The following is a 12,476-nucleotide window of genomic DNA, read 5'->3' as shown; positions in this document are numbered from 1 at the left end:
GATGGCCCTTAAAAGAGGCCGCTCTGCCCTACGGATGGACAGGGCTGAGGACAACTCCCTTTCCTCCTCCTCCTCCCCACCGCCCCGCTGTGATCGCTCTTGGGTTGGAGCCACAGGGATTGCCAGCAGCCGTGAGGCTGCAGCATCCCGGCGCTGCCCGGGTACCCCTGTCCCTGCTCCACTGCCGCTTTGCCCATCGGCCACGGGCTGACCACCACGTCGCATTGTCACAGAAGCAACTGACTCTTGCGTTCTCATTACTCACAGTTCCCTTGGGTCGTAAGTCCCCTTCGGTTACGGGTCAGTTGCCGGTTAAAGCTGTGCTCAGAACCGAGGCAAGCTGCCTGTCCTCCGTAGGACGGAGAAGCAAGACTGACCTTTAGCACCTGAACGGCCAGTGCCGCTTCAGAGACCACCCACAGACTTCCAGAGCTTCCTTCTCTCTCCCCAAAACTTCATCCTTTCAAATAAATGATTCTTTAAAATCCCAAGTCATCCAGAACTCCAGGTCCCAGGAGGGTGGACATGGGTCAAAGACTGCACGTTCATATCTGCTTCCTACTCACCACAGTCTGTAGTACTTTACAACATACTTTTTGCTGTCCCTAGTTTAGAACAGAGTGAGTGGTCCTGTCAGTCCTGCACACAGGCAGTGTGTGATGAAAGCACGACGAGAATAATTGTAATTGTACTCATGATGTACAAGTTCACGGCCAGCTGGCTGCGTCCCGTTGGTACCAGCTTGGCTGGCTCGCCAGGTCTCTGCTAGTCAATCCCACACCCTCGGTTTCTTTTAGTGGTCTCAACCTGAGGCAGGGTAAACTGCTGGGGCCAACCCCTGCGTGTTCCCAGCCTGGTGCTCCCTGCTCCTGCAGCACTACGTTTGCTTCCTCTGGTAAGGAATGGTTTGTACTACAGGATCACGCAAGTTCAACTCAGTAGTAGCTACGTTGTACTGACAGTTACATACTGTGAGTTACAGTGCGCTGCAGGGTGTGTTTCTGTGCAGCGGGGACTGTCGGTGCCTTGTGGAGTACAAGGGCATCAAGGGAGTTAAAGCATCAGACAGGCGCCTCCGAGCTCCGGGTGCTCGCTGCCCTCACTGCAACCCCCCGCAGCTACTGCGCAAGGACAGCTCTGTGTGCTCCGACACTGAGTAGCTGCCACTCTGTGTAATAGTAGGTAACAGTTTGCACTCACACGGTGTTAATGCCACTATCAAAGACAAGATTACTGAGTTCTCTGAACAGAAAAAAAACCCACCAAACCCCAAGTTTATAGGCAGTAAGGTTACGGGTCCCAAACAGCCTGTACACAATCTTTGGACAGGTACCTGCAAAACTAAAGGTGTAGGTCAGCAGAAAAGGTTTGAAAAGAGATTTGTAACAGTCATCAAAACCAAACAGAACAGTTTATATCGGGGCAGATGGGGTGGGTTGGACACGTCACACTCCTCTCCCAGTCCCCCCCCCCATGGGATGTCTGTGTTAGAACAAGATTTAAAAATCAAAACTACGACTTAGTCACAAAAGAGAACCCTCTGCTAATTTCTGAGTAATAAATATTTACATTGCGTGCTTTGAACACTATACAGTTTTAAATTACTTTTTAGAAAGAGAAGAATAACAAAGCTTTCTTTCTAAAAAAAAAAAAAAAAAATCACAGAGGAAAGGCAAGCTACAGCGAGCGTGCATGTGCTTGAGTGTTCACAACAAGCCAAGTACTGTATCCGAACCACGAAAAAATGCCAAGGTCTAGTGGAAGTGCAATCAAGTACAGAGCTGAGACATTTTTTACAGTGCTGGAGGCAGCGCTATTAATGCAGCTCAGTCCACCTGTTACAGGGGGAAAAAAAAAATAAAGACTTTTCTGATTGCAGGTCAGCACAATTCTAGTTTTGAGGCAATGATGAACACAATTTGCTGCTTTTTTTATAGGCTGGCAAAGACAAGGTCACATTTAAAGAGGATTCAGTCTGTTTCAGGGGAGATGGTGCAAATGGTAGGAAAACTATGCAGGAAAAAAAATAGAGCCAATTAGAAGGTGTCTGTGTCTGCACCTTCGTTGCACTTGGCTTTCCCTAGACCTCACAGTTCGGTACTATCAATAGTGTAGGATTTGCCCCCTTCTCCACACATTTTCTAATTTAAATTTATCTGGAAAGATGGAGGATGCCTGGAGCAGGAAGAAGCAGTAGGATAACTTAAGGACCATCGCGATCAGTAGAAACCTTTCCAGCTGGCTTTTTGCACACCCCAACCCCCCTTATTTAAAGCCCTGCTCTCTGCAGAAGTATTTCTGCAGATGAGACCACCACTACCAGGTTCATGAAAGACCCTTTTGCTTAGCAATAAATATTTTAAACCCACAAAGTTCAGCAATAAGATTCATTGATTTGGCTTATTAAACATTGCCAAACCCACGCCAACGGCGGCCAGTCCCACCGGTCCCCCCGCACGCCCTGTTCCCTGTGGCTGTCCTCCTGCCATCCACACATTTTATTTCAGCTACACCTGTAGTTAGTGCCAAGGTTTTTGTTTTGTTTTGTTTTTTTTCCCCAGCAAACCTGCACGTTTTGCTTTTCTCAGCTATTTGAAGGTCCACAGAAGCTGGCCAATATGCATTAAATAAAAGTTCCCTGATAGCAGCCCTCTGAGCAGCTGATGCCCCCAGTCTGATCCTGTTAGCAACCCTCAATTCAAATCCTTTTACAGCTGTTTCAGGGAGCCCATAAAAGCAGGGAGGGGGTGATGCAAGGACTGACATTTTCTGTGCAATAAGGTAAAAACAAACTAGAAGAAAGAGAGGAGAAGAAAAAAATCCAGCTTCATTCTTGCTGGTGCTGGAGCTCACTGGAGACATGATACAAAAACACCGTGTGCGTTGCCTCGGGTGAAGAATTGACACAAGTGGCCCAGGAGTTATATACAATCCCTTGCTTAACGTATTGGCACGTCTGCAGGGAAGGAGCAAGAGCTGTACACGTGTTCCTGGGGGACTTTTCCCCCTCACTAAACATCAGTATGGTTTTATAGGTGTATAAATAAGAATACTCGCGCCATAGCCTCTCTTTGTAGGGTCATTTAGGGCCAACCACAAGCAGGGAACGGGTGTCTGGACCCTCCCTGTCATCAGTACCCGCGTGCTTTGCACAGCTCCCTGTGCTGCTGTGTTTTCATCGCACCTTCTTCTGCCTTCCTGCACTACCCTCAAAGTATTAATCTATTTACACAAGCTGAGTCAAAAAGCTGGGGATGATCCCCACCCAATCGGTCCACATGTGCCCCCCACTTACCCAGCCCTCCTCTACGTTAAGAACTAAGGCTCGAAGCAGGAGCACTGGCAAAGACACGAAGGGCTCTTCCTTGCCAAGCTCAGGATGATGTCTCAGGCAGGACACCAAGCTGGAAGAGAGGATTTCTTGGTATGATCAAGCAGACAGAAAACATCCCTCCATGGAGAGCCTCAAGATGCTCAGTGGCACGATCCTGTATCAGAAAGGGTTCATCTTGTGTCCTCCACACCACCACCATGCCAATGCGGATAGCAAGGTACATAACTTCTACTCCTCATGCTTAAAATGAGTGCTCCTGAGCAAACGAAGTATGCAAAGGAGAAGCAGGATTTGCTAGGGGATGTAAGAAAGGTCAGGGTCCACGTGGCCAGGAGGAGACCGGCGCATGTTCTGCTCGGTTGGCTAAAAAGCACAAAGTCCCACCTTGTGTCTTGAGAGAAGAGGATGAAGAGGAGGAGGAGGGCATCCTCCTGGAGCCCATGATGTCTTGTAAGGGAAGAGCAATGACAATGACAAAGCCCACATGCTGTCCTAATGCTGCGTCCCAAGGCCTCTGCCAGGAGATCACAGCTGCTGGAGAGCAGAGCTCACCACAGACCCGGGGCAGCCCGGGATGAAGTGTAACAGTTATCCCTGCTCAGAGCTCGACAGATGACTTTGGATCGGATGGGACCAAGCCAGGCACCTGGGCCAGGTGACCATCTCCTGACACGGTCAGAAAGGCGCATACAATATACAAACCACAGGGGATGGAGTCACCTTCCCACCCAAGTAATAGCCTGAATTTAGATGAACCCAGGCCACAGCACTGACATCTCTGCGGGTCCTGCAATCTGCTCCACTTGGGAGGGGTTGGTGTCCCTGCTTTAACTTAAAGACTGCTTTTAACTGCTCGTAGATGCCACTGAAGTGTCACATTCTGAGCAGCTGTGAGCACAGGGACCCGAACATGCACCTTCACCCAACCGTGAGGTTACAGCAGAGACCCAGACCTCTCACTTCAGTCAAGCGCCAGATGCTGGCAGGGAGAGAGAGAAAAACCATGCACACAACTAGTGACAGAGGACCTCCTTCTTCCAGAGCTGGACTTTTCAGCACAACACATGCACACTTGACCTGGAGAAGGCTGAATTTGGGAAGGGCTACAACCAGGGAGAGCTGCATTGTATCTCCTCAGCTGGAAGGAAAGCAGGACCCCACACCATGACTATAAAAAGCCACCACTAAGCATTACCAACATCCATGGGTTTAATCAACAACAGTCTATGCTTTAGAAGGCCATTAGCTAGCTCAGCATGGTGAGAGCAGTCATTTCCACAGCCCCAGGACAGTGCTAAGGTGCTCATTTCCACCTCAGGGCTACCCTGTTTGGACTCCCATCACGCAGGCGAGAAGTTGATGCTGAGCAGCTTTGGGTGCACAGGCCCCATTCCTCCACAGTGAGATGGGAGGAGGACTCAGGTGGCTGCTGGGGGGGTGAACACAAACACAACACAAGGAGCAGCACCGAGACGCCAGGGAGTGGCTGATGGCTGATCGGAGAGGAGGTCCAGGTGGGTCATGGCTGGGAAGGCGCCTGGGTCCTCCAACGCTCAGATGACAGAAAGCACTACAGCGAGCTCGAATTAGGGCGAGTGGCTGCACATCAAAACATCTCAGAGGGCCTGTGCTGCTCACTAGGGTGGTTGAGCATCTTTCCTACCATGCTCCTATCTCCAGGACTTCCATGCACACCCAGGCACAGACTACAGGCCATGACAGCAGGAGAGCATCCCTGTATGTGCTCTGCCCGCTGCACAGTGCTGGCATCTTGGCCGGGCACAAGCAGGGCTCCTGCGGGCAGGACTGGATGGCTGCCACGCGCTGCCGTGAGTGCCCCAGGAGGTGTCAAGCCGAGCACGTGGCCATGGCACGGCCACACGAGCTGGATGAGAGCCTGATTCACGCCGCGGTTCGTGATGCCATCTCCTGCTGAGGGTCTGGTGGCTGAAACAGAGACTTGTTGCTCCAAGCAGGAGGATGAGGGTGAACTCTCCGGCACCCGCCGTGGTCCAGCCTGGCAGGACTGGAGATGGCTGTCACCAGCCCTGCGGCGCTCCCCGCTCCAGAGCTGCAGCGAGAGCTTGCTCCGAGGGCTGCGCTCGTACCGCCCGCCTAACGGACCCCAAATCAGCCATGAGAGCACACAGCGCTGCGTCAGCCCTGCTCCCGGCCAGGGCCAGCGCTGAGGCAGGACCTGGGCTCTTTACAGGTGGCATCTTGAAATTTAGCCCGGGATGAAGCCACCGTGCCTGGGCAGCCTCTGCTCGGCTGGCCCTGAGCTGCATCTAGTGCTACCAGCTCCCTCACCTCCCTTTGAGTTTGTGTTAATTTATCAGCCTCACAGTGCTAAATTGTATGCTTTAAATACAGAAGCTACTAGGACTGAGAAGGTCTGAAGCACATATACTGGTTTTGAGATTTTTATTTCAGGAAAAGATTAAAGAATTAAAATAGGAGCTGCCCTGCTGACAAGAAGAGTTGAATTCAAGAAGCTGATAAAAAAGGAGCATTATATGCATTGAGCACTGTGCATTTTCAGTCAATATTGGCTCTACTTTCTACTCTACTTTCCTTTGACTAGGAAAAGGGAGTTTCACATGCGCACAGACCCTGGGATACACGGGACTCAATGAGAGGAAGGGAGTAACAGCAAAAAAAAAAAAAAAACCAACAAAAAAGAGAGTGCTGGGCTTGATCTAACAGAGGCAAGAAAGTGATCTTACAGCTCGGCCCCCAAAACACCGACTCCAACCACCAGCGAGACAGGAGGCAAAGACACGCCGATGGGGCGGACCCGACGGTGCAGCTCCCTATCCACAACCGCCCGGGGCAGCCACCAAAGCTCGCCGCGCTTCGGTATCGCCTACATTCAGGATACGGGCACAGTCACGGGGGCAGGAGAATCATTTCTTGCATCCTTCTCCAGCGAGATGTCAGTGTTGTACCTCCAGGCTGTGTACGCCGGCACGGACTTGCGCTCCCCGACAGCTTCCCCCCAGGCTTTCCCCCCCCCTTGTAGGTGCAAGTAATGCAATCGAGATCAATGGTTAGATGAGGCTCCGGGCGTGCTCTGAGCACTGGGTCTCTTGACAGCAGTAAGAGCTATAGGTATGGCCGATACCACCCAGGCCCTGCTTGCATACCAAAAGGGTTGGTACGACAGAGCTAGCTTATCAACAGGCTACTGCGCCTTAATACTGACACTTAGTGTAATGGTTTACAGTAAAGGAAGGATTCTCCTACAAAGCGCCGAAGAGAGGGGGGGGAAAAAAACCCCACCCCGATCCCTTCCTCTCCCTCTCAGAGTCTCTGGAGCATCTCACAAGCAGGGAAAGGCGCTGGGGAGGCGAAGGGGTGGCGGGGGGGCACCGCCACGGCGGCGCCGGGTCCCATCGGGGGCGTCAAGACGAACGACAGCAAGGACAGTCGTAAGGAACGAGAGACAAACGGTGCTGGTGCTGTGCTGCCTCAAGCTGGGAGGTGCGCGTGGTCAAGCGGAGCGGGGAGAACTAGTCTTTCTTCAAGTCCCTGGATTCAAAAAGCTTCAGGCGTTCTTGCACAGTCAGGCCTTCCTTCAGACTCTGGGAGAGACAAAAGACAGACAGCGTCGGACAGGGGTGGGAGGCGGCAGCGGGCGTTGGGCACACAGAAAGGGTGCGATGCTCAGGCAAAGGAGACGTGGGCAGCAGGAGAATGGCCTCCTTGGGGAGAGATTAGTGGGACATGCTAAGAGAAAACACACGGTTATGGAGAGCGGTTACTGGTGAATGGTGCCTAGAGAGAGGGTGAGATTGCAAATGAACCAGGCGACGTACCAGAAGCAAATGAGAGGCACACCATGCTGCAAGCAGGATTAGCTCGACTCGGAAAAACCACCCCCGGGCAGGTCAGCTCGGATCTGCTCCGCTAAAGCACCACATGCTGAACAGGACCTGCACGCCAATCCTCCCCGCCGGCCCACGCCACTGCAGCACCGACTGAGCCTGAGTCCACCCGGGCCGGTCCTGGCTCCGCTCAGTGTGCAGGCTCTGCTCAAGCAGCCCTGGAAACTGCATTTTTTGTTGCCGGTGACAATCCCACCCTTTCTCTAACCCCAGCCTGGGGGCTCTGCCAGGCCAAAGCTGCCTCTACTGCACAGGGTTAGACAGAGGGCTCGCTAAATGCTTGCTTCAGGTCGAGCAGGATCTGACAGCTGATCCAATTCAGATGCAGCGTCCAGATTTCAAGGCACGAAGCTCAGCTAGCCAACAGACAAGCCCGCCCCGCTAGCCCTCGGCATTTGGACTTGTGAAATCTCTTGCCTACATGTGGGGACCCAGGAGAACAGCAGTGCGAGGGGCAGAAACCCAGAAGCAAATTGCTTGCCCCTTGTACATCAGCTTTAACCTGAAACTAGCCCGAGGAGATGCACAAGCCTAAAGCCACCCTCCCTCCTTCCTGCAGCCCCAAAGCTGTGGCATAAGAGCTTCAGGGGAGCCAAGCACCAGGCAGTGAGTTGTCCCTGCTTGCTGCTGCTGAGGAGGCCCAGCCACCTCCCTCACCCACAGCCACGGTTACCCGCAGGGAACCGCTGCCTCCAAGCCCACCCCTTGCAACTTGCAAGGAATTCACTCTGCAGCTGGAACGTTATTTGCTTTACAGACCAAGACGTGGCAGCTGCAAAAGGCACAGACCTGAAGGCAAAGCCCCTTCTGTTAATGGGCGGCCATCCCCCCTTTTGCTGTCACTTCCCTGACCGTGGTGCCAGAGGATTGTACGACCACAGCAGCAGACTTTTGGGCTGGGTTTTTAACGTGTTTATCAAGGCAGGCCTCCATGATAAACCTGCCCCGAGGTTGTGCAGATTCTCATGGTTACTGTATTTCTTTAAATGTTTCTCCCCCCCCCAGGCCCACAAACAGACCGGCTTTGCGAAGCAGCATGGAAATGCAAGTGCTCTAACAGATTGGTTTGAGTTTACAAACACTGTTCGGTTTCTTTTCAACGGGCAGCGGAGTCTCTTGGGACGCGAGTCTCTGAGCACACGCGTCCTAAAGGAAGTTTACTTTGGGCCTCTTTAAATGGGCAGCACCCCGTGCATCCCAGTTTGTACATCGGATTTCTCATTAGATGGAAGGAGACAACAGAAACCATTAGACTATTCTGCCTGACAGTACAAATTCCAGCAGCTTCACCCCTTGGGCAGTCCCACAACCCATTTGAGTTGCTGATGAGGGGAGCCTGATGAAGGGAAACTAATGTAGGATGAAATCTGTGATAAAAGGATCCTCCATCAGACCTTCTGGGGCTCACCAGCCACCCCTCTGCCACCATGCTGGAGAGTTCCCCTCTTTTCTCTAACCTCCCTCTGCAGTAAACCTCTCCCTCCAACCTCATGGGCCAGGAAATTAACTATTGCTCCAGTTACTCGAGATATCTGGGTCATTAGGACCGGCCTCGTTTCTCATCAGCTCCCTCCTGTTGCTGGATGAGCTCGGAAGCCTTGGGCCAGCATTGGGGATGGAGGCACAGTGCCAAGGGATGGGGAGCAGCGGGATGGACACCGGGGAGCTGGAGGAAGCCTGGAGAGCAGGAGGAGGAGGTCACTGGGCAAGGAAGACTCTTTTGCTCAGACACAGATCAACCTAAAGCAGCAGCAATTGCAGGTAAAGGAAATTTAGGGCAGCCCAGGACATCCCCCCTCTGCAGCTGAGACGGGGGCCACCATTCTACACACTACAGGCCTTTGTGGGAGATGCATTTATGGGCATCGCTGACCCACTCCTCCACCTGGCTAACAGCAAAATGTCTGCTGTTCCTACAAGAGCGGGATGTTGAAGTTTAGTCTGAGGCATGCAGAGTCATTCAAGCGTGCACGCGGTGTCCCGCACTCCCAACACAGCAAAGAGGAAAACGTGCCCCGCTGTGTCCAAACCCTCTCTGCACCGGTTAGCTGTGTTGGCGAGGGCGGGAGGAGCAGGAAGACAAGAAAGCCATATTCCCCAGGGAAGAGCCAGAGAGACGGCATTTCGTACGGATCTTGTGTAGGCTGACTTCTCCCCTTCCCCCTCCCCCAGTAAAATAATCAGCCGTGAATAAACGAGTCAGTCATTAAGAGCAGAAGGGCTCCCATTTGCCATGGAGGTGTGAGCAGTGCATGCAAAAGTGGGCCGCTCCAGTGGGCAGCTGCGTCGCTTGGTGGGTGCCGGTTTGTTTACCTACGTGGCAGGGAACCTGGACTCGGGTTCATTTCAGTTATCCCATGAGACCTGCTCAATAACGGACTGTTGAAGGAAAAAGCAAAATAAAGAAAACAAAAAACAAAACAAAACAAGAAGCTCATAAATCCTAAAGGCATTGGCATTTGCGTAGCTCCCGTCCCCCCACCCCGGCAGCGATGCCAGCAGGCACAGCCCATGCTTGCTCTCCTCTCCTCCTTCCCCCACCAAGCAACACACACGGGGGAACCACCAGATAAATAGTCTGAGTTGAAGTGGTGAAGGGAAACCCAACGTCAGACCTGGCCTAGCAGGTCTGGGCTGCCCCTGAAACACGCAGAGATGCTCTCTGTATTTACTGGGTGCAGCGCAGACACCCCAAGCTGACGACCTGCTGCTCGCAGAGCTCGGGCGGTGACCGTTTCCCCAGCATGGATACCGAGCTAGAAGCCTTTTGCCTGCCCGGCTTCTCGCTCTGCCCAAGGTCCCAACCACTTCAAACATCAGCATGAGACACCAGGTATCCAGTGGTGAGAGGCAAAGCAGGTTTTGCCCATGCTGATCGGCCTTCCAACTGACCTACGGTGAAAGATGACTTCTCAGCGGCTTCATTTGCCCTGATTCTCCCTGTGGTCCCACAGGAAGAGCCAGTGTGTAACACGATGGACCTCTGGCCATCAGCCAGCCAAGCAGGCGAGCTTGGCACAGCATCGCTGGGCTTTGGGACCAACAGTGAGTACAGAACAGCCGGAGGACCCCAGGGCCATCTGCACCACGTTAACACACGAGCAAAGCGTGTGTTAAATATGCCCAGGGCCAAGGCATCGCTGTTCCATACACAGACCAAAAACCTGGCAGTGATGAACACTGTAAAACCTAGAATGATGTGCACATTTCCACCTACTGACACCACCTAAACATCAGCTGAAAATAGGGAGCAAGTGCTGGGAGAGTCCTCCTGTGAAAGGCCAAAGAACAGGGTGAACTTCATCCTTTTTTAAGTGGGGAGCAGCTTCACGCCTCCATCTCAGCAGGGTCAGGAGTGTGTGCCCTGCAGGCACGGCGGGGGAGCGGGCCAGCCAGCCATTTCGCAGTCGACAGCTCACTTTTCTCCCCAGTGCCACCCAGGCTAGCGCTAGTGGCCGGGAAATTCTCAGTTTTCTTCCCCTACCAATTTCTTCCCCACTGGGATCCCCACCGGAGAGCAGCGCAGGGCATTTTCATCCCATGGGGAAGGAGATCTGAGCTCACCTTTGACCTGATATTCCTTAGTTGCCGGCTAACACTGGATCTGTCTTTCTTCAAGAAATCAGGGTTGCTTTTTGATTTCATAATATCTGGGGAGAAGCAAAAGAAACAGCGTTAGCGTGGTGCCCGTGGGCTTCCTGCACGGAGCAGGGCTGGGACCCTTCTGCCCTCCCAGCCCAGGCACGTGCCCCGATGAGCCCGGCTCAAGCAACGCTGCCGCAAGGGCAGAAGGGACTCTCAGGGGGTCTCCACTCCCTTCACTGCATTTAGCAGGAGGTTTTTCACAATGCAAAATGCCAGAAGGCTTTCAAAGCCCACCAGCTTCCCATCTGCAGGGCTGGAAGGAGGAACTGCCACGGGAGGGCAGTTCAGGTGTGCCTGGTCCCTGCCAGCTCCGGAGCAGAGGTGGGAAGCAGCACGGAACGGCAAAAAAGCACCGCTCAGACCCATTGCTGCCCAAGGGCTGGTACAGAATGCACGTGTTAGCTCGGGAAACCCACGATTGCTTATTGCTGCTGGAGGACTGACCATATCCCGATACAGTGGTGTTCACAGGGGATTTCTCTCCCTGAGCTTCTGTGGCTGCTTTCAGCTGCTCTTTCAACCTGCTGATATCGCAGTCTGCCTTGGCCTTCACGATGCTCAGCTCCGTGTAGATGTCTTTGTACTTGTCGCTGGCGTATTTCTTATCCTGGCAAAGGAAGAACAACCCAAGGGAGTCAGACATACAGCTGGAGCCAAGGGGGTTGTGAATGGAGCTTGGCAGATGCCAACAGAAGAGCCGGCAGTGGGGAGAAATGCTTGGCCAGGGCAATGCACATTTCACACACACTCTCGAAGCCACGTCTAACAGCGGTACAGGGCTTGAGCCAGGCAGAAAGCTGCGAGCCCAGCGGCAAGCAGACAGTGCTGCCCGTGCTTGCAGCCCCTTCGTTACAGGACTGCTTGTTTGTGGGTTTTAATTTTAGCAAAGACACGGAATTCAAGCAGAATTCCCAGAAACGGCCTTGGCAAAGGGGCTGTCCAGAGCAAACCAGATCCGATGCTGGGAGGCTGGGCAGATCTCTAACACTCATTACTTTTTCCATTTCAAATCTGATCTGATGTGATGGGAAATAGGGAAAAACACTGAAAGGGGTGTTTTCCCATGAGAAGGGGTGAGCCCTGAGCTGATACAGTCATGGGGTGCTTTACTGATGACACCAAAACGGGTATTCAGCTCCATTCAGGGGAAAAATTAAATGTTGTTTCAAATGTGGGGATAAGTGAGCTGAAATCTAAGCACACACACACACAGGAGCAGAGCACAGCCCCTAAGAGGATTTGCAGGGATGTCCCTGGGCATTACCCTCAGTGCCGTCTGCAGCTCGTCTTTGAGGGAGCTGATCTCCTGCTTCAGGTACTGGATTTCCGATTCTTTGACCCGCAGCAGGACCTGTGGGAGCAAAAGCAGCACGTGTTCACATCCAAGCAGCCGCAGTGCGATCCCGAGATGCTCACCCGCTGCGCCCAGTGACAACCAAGTCAGGGCTGGAGGCTCAGCCCCGCGCCAGCTCCACGCCAGCATCACAAAGCTGCTGGTTCACCTGCCTTCTGGTTCACACAAGAAAATTGCTGCGGGGTCTTGTGGGACCTCGCCCAAGCTTGCACCCGCTGATGTGCTCCCTGCACACCCCTCGGTTTCTGTTAGTCCC

General features: G+C 53.0%; 1 protein-coding gene across 3 annotated transcripts in view; it reads right to left on the bottom strand.

The window, feature by feature from the left end:
* Positions 1-5,741: 5,741 nt before the first annotated feature.
* Positions 5,742-12,476, bottom strand: part of MPRIP (myosin phosphatase Rho interacting protein) — a 78,486-nt gene continuing 71,751 nt past the window's right edge. For 2 of the 3 annotated variants that reach the window (XM_068422235.1, XM_068422236.1), the window contains 4 exons: positions 12,131-12,217; positions 11,311-11,473; positions 10,786-10,871; positions 5,742-6,918 (listed from right to left, as the gene is read on the bottom strand). In XM_068422235.1, coding sequence (XP_068278336.1) covers positions 6,847-6,918; positions 10,786-10,871; positions 11,311-11,473; positions 12,131-12,217 — 408 coding nt within the window. In that variant the 3' untranslated portion in view covers positions 5,742-6,846. Of the gene's footprint in view, positions 6,919-9,538; positions 9,601-10,785; positions 10,872-11,310; positions 11,474-12,130; positions 12,218-12,476 lie in introns of all 3 variants that reach the window. The other variant, XM_068422234.1, reaches the window with a different exon arrangement.

This window comes from Nyctibius grandis, chromosome Z (assembly GCF_013368605.1).
Source record: "Nyctibius grandis isolate bNycGra1 chromosome Z, bNycGra1.pri, whole genome shotgun sequence".
NCBI lineage: Eukaryota > Metazoa > Chordata > Aves > Nyctibiiformes > Nyctibiidae > Nyctibius > Nyctibius grandis.
The sequence above is the reverse complement of the archived record's forward strand: the minus strand, read 5'-3'. Positions and strand labels throughout refer to the sequence as shown.